The following is a 5,807-nucleotide window of genomic DNA, read 5'->3' on the forward strand; positions in this document are numbered from 1 at the left end:
AATAAACGTATATGCTATAGTAACATATTAGATTAAACTCATACATATGATAAAATTATATAGATATACAACTCGCATTATATTGTCATATAAAATTGTATCAACCAAAATTAAAATATGCGATAATTATATATTATAATATCAACGACAATGTATACAAATGTATAATTACTTTCAAATCGTAATAATTTTATACAAGATAGTTGTTAATAGATAAACATAAAAGGGAGCTCAATTTAAATGGATAAAGCTTAAACAAATTAGTTATTATTATTCTTATTCTTATTATTATTACAATAAACTAAACATTTAAATATCTGTTCATCCAAGGTGAAATGTTACAGTAAACATAGAGTTCAAATCTATTATTATACTAAAAACAATTGCTTTATTAATTTATCGAGCAATTATAAATTTCAATTTTCTTGGGAAGTGATTTACTACAAGCAGAGACGGAGTCGGGGTTGATGACAAGCAAGTCATTAAAATATAGCATAAGATATTAAAAGATGAATAGTACTAAACTTACAGTTCGAAGCTTAATTTCTAGAGTCAGCACATTTCGAAATGATAGTTTATATAACATTATACTCGTATCATGTTAAGTGATTAGAAAAAAAAATTAAATCGCTGTGTCTGGTTTTCACAAATGATTCTTACTTAATAGTAATTGATAATTATTCTATGAAATGACTGGCCCATTTTGCCACCTTTCGTAATAGTAACTACTTCATAATGTTTCTAAAAAACTGATCATTCCTGGGTGCATCACCAAAAAGATTTCTTAGCTGGCTTTATATATAAAAGGGGTATAGTCTTATAGACCATTACAGCAAGAAGGGGTCACAAACACAATGCTGCCTGCAAATAAACCCCAAAGGAGATGACCGTTGAGGTTCATAAAGTTCTATCATCAAAAGTCATACCCGATCGAACTTTTAATTGTTTGAAATTTTGTATGTCATATGTAATCCGACACATTATCACCTTATTGCACTGCTTTCTTTCCCATAGTTCCTATTTTTCCAACCATGAAGGGCTGCAGGTTCAGTTGCTAACATAGAATAAAAGGCTGGTTAATAGATTATCTCTTAACTAGGAAGAGGACTGGGCAAATCAATTGTTTGTAAATAAGGACTTTCTCTTCTTAATTATACCTGCTAGCGAGTGCTAAAGTTACACACATATTTACATATAGATTAAAAAGTAAGAAAAACCAGATGTTTAATGCCTCCAAGGAGAAGGGACCTTACAAAATCTCGAGACAATCGCCTTGAAATTTTAATAAGAATTAATCTACATAAAAGCGAGTTTGAAACTCTAACCCGTGTACCCATTCCTGTTATGAATGATACCCTATTCATCATTTTCAAAGCCAATAACCAAAAATACTATCTAAAGCTTAGATGAGACACCTGAAAGAGCCAGCTTGATCAAATCCTTTCTCAGTACCTTTCCCGGAGCATTCTTTGGGATCGAATCGACAAAACATACTCTTCTTAATTTCTTGTATGGTGCAACCTAGTTTGATTTTTTGCTATTATAAGCTTATTCATGATTAAATTCAACAAAAAGAAGCAAATGAAGAAATAAAGTACCTGTTTTGCAACAAAATCTTTCACTTGTGTTTCATTAATGGTGCTCCGTTTTCTTCTAACAATGAACCCCATGGGTACTTGCCCTGCAACCTCATCTGGATACCTGCAAAATCACACACTTCATAATTACATACATATTTGGCACTTTTGTGATTGTGGACATTAGATTAAGTGGTGAAATGATTACGGAATCACCGCTGCTTCAACAATGTCAGGATGTGAATGTAGAATGTGTTCCAATTCAGCTGGTGGTACCTACATTACATGCAGGTTAAATCGCTTAGAAAGGTCATCAACATGTTTCCTTCCATGGATTGCAGTTCAAGCCATATCATTATGAATAGTCAAATCGGGTAATGTTTCACCTCGAATGGGTTAAACAGGTGAAGTCAATATCTTAGCTAAAAAGAGAATGGTTTAAAAATACTAAGTAACATAATCATATTCGACTCAATTGTTGATAAGAAATGGTATGTAAAATAATCTTGGAAAAGCAGCATTTAGGGCCTATCTGACCCGTCCTGTACCATTACCCATTCTGACCCATTACCCAACCTAATTTTGCCTTTCAGCAATAGAGATTTGAATGCATACCTGATAACCTTTGTATTTGATCAATTCTTTTAGCCTATCCACAACAAATAAAAAGCCTTCATTGTCAAAGTAGCAAAGATCACCTGTTCTCAACCATCCATTTGCGTCCACCATTGTATCTATAACTTCTTTATTATTAACATACCCTAAACAACAAAGTTAAAACAACCTGAGTATCAGTACATTTTAATGTTCAATGCTTTTGACTATGGATGGAAGTGCTACATTTTTGGCTGCCAAAAGAACCCAAACCAAACCAATCATGTGCAATGTGGTATTGTGGTTGGACTCGTTTTCATCATGCTGACAAACAAAACTGAGCTATCTTTTAAAAAGAACAGCTAAAAATCATTAAAGTGAAGAAAAACAAGGTCAAGGTTAACATACAAAAGTGAAAATACCATACCTACTTGGCTACTAACATATGCAATGGTGCCTTAACATAGAATTGGATTTAAAATCAAGTACAATGCAGTTGTTACCCAAAATAGCTTTTGTTTGATTCGGTTTAATACTATTTAGTACTTGAATAAAGAAAGTATGTATAAATTTTGTACCTTTCATAATGAATGGACCTCTAACCCATAGTTCACCGTGGTTCATAGGAGGCAATCCAACCCCAGTTTCGGGATCAACTATCTTTGCTTCACAATTGCCTATAAGCCTCCCTACTGTGCCAACTATAGTGCTCTCATATGCGCCTGCAACTCGTGAGATTCCACCAGTTGTTTCAGTCAATCCATACGCCTAACAGACAACATTTACCATAAGGTCAATAGCATTAGTTCAATTATTCAATACTCCAAAAAACTATAAAATGTATCATACTTTAAAACAATGTCGGATCTAGGATTTTCAGTAAGGGGGGTCGTCGAGATTGCCACGAAAATGCGGGGGAAAAAATCGAAACCATAACGGGTCAGGTCAACCGATCGTGTCACAAATACGAACATAAAAATATGAAATGATAGTACATCTATTTGCTTACGTTTTAACTATAGTATAAAGTATACTAGACAATCATATGCTCACAATAACACTAAATAATGTGTATAATGAAAGAAAAGAAAAATGCATAAAATATAAATTTGTAGTAACATGAATTACTTTTTGCAGCCACCGCCTATTTTCACCTATGACTCTTCTAGACTTCTTTCTTTGCACCATTTGAAGTACAATGATACGAACCCATCCCATAATAGGCTCGCACCATGCCATAAACTAAGTGTAGAACTCACTCCTAAAAGCTAGCTCAAGGAGGAGAGGACACCTAGGCTTATAAACCACCAACCAATCCCATACTTGGCCGATGTGGAATCATATTAATACCCCACCCTTTGAAGAGCCAACGTCCTCGTTGGTCACGGTTGGCACCCTTCTTCTTGGGTCCAAGCCACCACTCCGAGCGTTGGAACCTCGAAAGGTAGGGATGGCTCTGATACCAATTGATACGAACCCATCCCATAATAGGCTTGCATCATGCCATAAATTAAGTGTAGAACTCACTCCCAAAAGCTAGCTCAAGGAAAAGGGGACACCTAGGCTTATAAACCACCAACCAATCCCATACTTGGCCGATGTGGGATCATATCATACAACCAATTCATTTTACGCCAGAGGCTGTTATATTTTTGTTTTTGTTTTTCCTATTTTTACTATCAATATACATCGACCATCACTCATAAACTCATACTTATCCAAATTAACATTAACAAGAAACTTTAAATCCAAAAACCCATATGAATATATGAAGTATCAAAAAAGAATTGGCTGTTAGGGATATGGAGATTTGAAGAAATACTTTACCGATGAGATGAAAGAAAAATGGACAAACTCATAGAAGAGAAGCTACCAATTTCAAAGGGGTTTTTGTCTGGAATTCTTGTTAGATGATACACTAATTTTTGTTTGTAATACTTGTGAAGGATTCTTTTTTTCATCTCAATCTAAGGAGGTTCATTATAAATTTCTAAGGAGGTTCCATACGGCTTAAAGATAGGCTTTGTTAAAAAAAAACTTGTTGCAAGGGTGGTACAATGACCCCCATAGAATGCATATAGAACCGCCACTGCTTTAAAATTTGCTTTTCTATACAGTATCAAACTTCAAATTACTATTATCAAACATATTTGTAACATCCTTGTACTTATCGACAGATAATGTGGCTACTTATAAAGTCGTAAAAAAAACACATATACATACAATATATAGCAATAACTAAAATTCCAAGTTCCGGTTACACAACTAACCTGAATCAACGGCACATTTGGAAACCTTTTCTTAAACTTATCAATAACCGACACGGTAACTGGCGCACCTCCGCTAACAACACACTCTAACGACTTCCAACTAACTCCACTCACCAACCTCTCATTTCTTTCATCAACCAACGCCACCACAACCGGCGGCGCCACCGCCAAATGAGTAACCCTAAATTCCTCAACACACCTCACCATCACCCCTAAATCAAACCTCGAAATCGATACCAAACTATCTCCAAACGCAATCATCCTGAAACACAATCCAAATCCATACATATGAAAATAAGGCACCGCACACAGATACACAGCCGGATTCTCCCTATTTTGTTTTCCGGAAATCGCTCCGGCGATCGTCGATATTAAATTCATATGACTCAGTTTCACTCCTTTAACTTTTCCGGTAGTTCCGGATGAATACAATATCGCAGCTGTATCTGATTGTAGAACTCTAGACTGTATTACATTATAGTATTCTAGAATATTCCTTTCATATTTCAATTTGTTTGAATTTTTCGTCATGATTATAGACTTGAAGTCGTTAGAATCGATATCAATGACACGTGGAATACCGAAACTCGAGAGTTTGTGACGTGTCTCGGCCGTTACGAACGCAACGGCCGGACGAGATATTTTAATCTGGTGAGAGAGTTCACCGATGGAGCAGGCTGGATTAGAGGGGGAAACAATGACGCCGATATGTAAAAGAGAGAGATATAGAATCGGAAGGTATGATGAATTTGGGGAGAGGATGAAAGCAGTGGTTCCTTTACAGAGAGAAAATGGTGGTTGGAGGAGAGAGAGTGAGAGGTTGCTGACTAGGACTGGGATTTCTGAGTATGGGATGACGTGGCGGGATGTGGCGTCGATGAGAGATGATGATGACGTAGGGGATGAATTGTTGCGGAGGAGGGAGAAGATGTAATTGGTGAGTGAGCAGGAATTGTTATCGGGGAGACGTGACGGTGGCCTGAGGCTGTAGAAGGTTTTGGTTTTTGAGCAATATCCGTTTTCTGGGTTGATTGATGGTGATGAAGAAGAATTTGGATTTGAGGGCGTCATTTTGGTGTCTGAAAATTTGATGGGAAGTGGGAGAGGACGGGGATTCTAGATTTTAGGAGTATACCCCAAAAGAAAAGGCCTGAGTAGGAATCAATAAGATGCCTATTTTGGAAACTACTGTGCTACTGTATATTTAATTTTGGAGTATGTTAACTGGTTTATGAAAAATATAAATCAATTTAATTCATATTTATAAAAATCAATCTAAAATTTTAAAAATTTAAGACGTGGATTCTACTAATTTTTTTTCCTAATATTGTCTCATGATTTTTTCACATGTCATCATCTTACTATT

At 35.7% G+C, this 5,807-nt stretch overlaps 1 protein-coding gene across 3 annotated transcripts; it reads right to left on the minus strand.

The window, feature by feature from the left end:
• Positions 1–744: 744 nt before the first annotated feature.
• LOC122580674 (4-coumarate--CoA ligase-like 9) lies at positions 745–5,575 on the minus strand. 3 transcript variants are annotated; one of them, XM_043752944.1, is made up of 7 exons: positions 4,442–5,575; positions 2,750–2,939; positions 2,193–2,338; positions 1,786–1,853; positions 1,599–1,701; positions 1,416–1,521; positions 745–1,054 (listed from the first exon to the last, which is right to left on the minus strand). In XM_043752944.1, the coding sequence occupies exons 1-7, from the start codon at positions 5,510–5,512 to the stop codon at positions 984–986; spliced, it is 1,755 nt and encodes a 584-aa protein (XP_043608879.1). In that variant the 5' UTR covers positions 5,513–5,575; the 3' UTR covers positions 745–983. The 3 variants fall into 3 exon arrangements, with proteins under 3 accessions (XP_043608879.1, XP_043608884.1, XP_043608890.1); XM_043752949.1 differs by lacking the exon at positions 745–1,054 and having other exon boundaries at positions 1,177–1,521; XM_043752955.1 differs by lacking the exons at positions 745–1,054; positions 1,416–1,521 and having other exon boundaries at positions 1,605–1,701; positions 1,794–1,853.
• Between the last annotated feature and the right edge of the window lie 232 nt (positions 5,576–5,807).

Source organism: Erigeron canadensis, chromosome 1 (genome assembly GCF_010389155.1).
Source record: "Erigeron canadensis isolate Cc75 chromosome 1, C_canadensis_v1, whole genome shotgun sequence".
NCBI lineage: Eukaryota > Viridiplantae > Streptophyta > Magnoliopsida > Asterales > Asteraceae > Erigeron > Erigeron canadensis.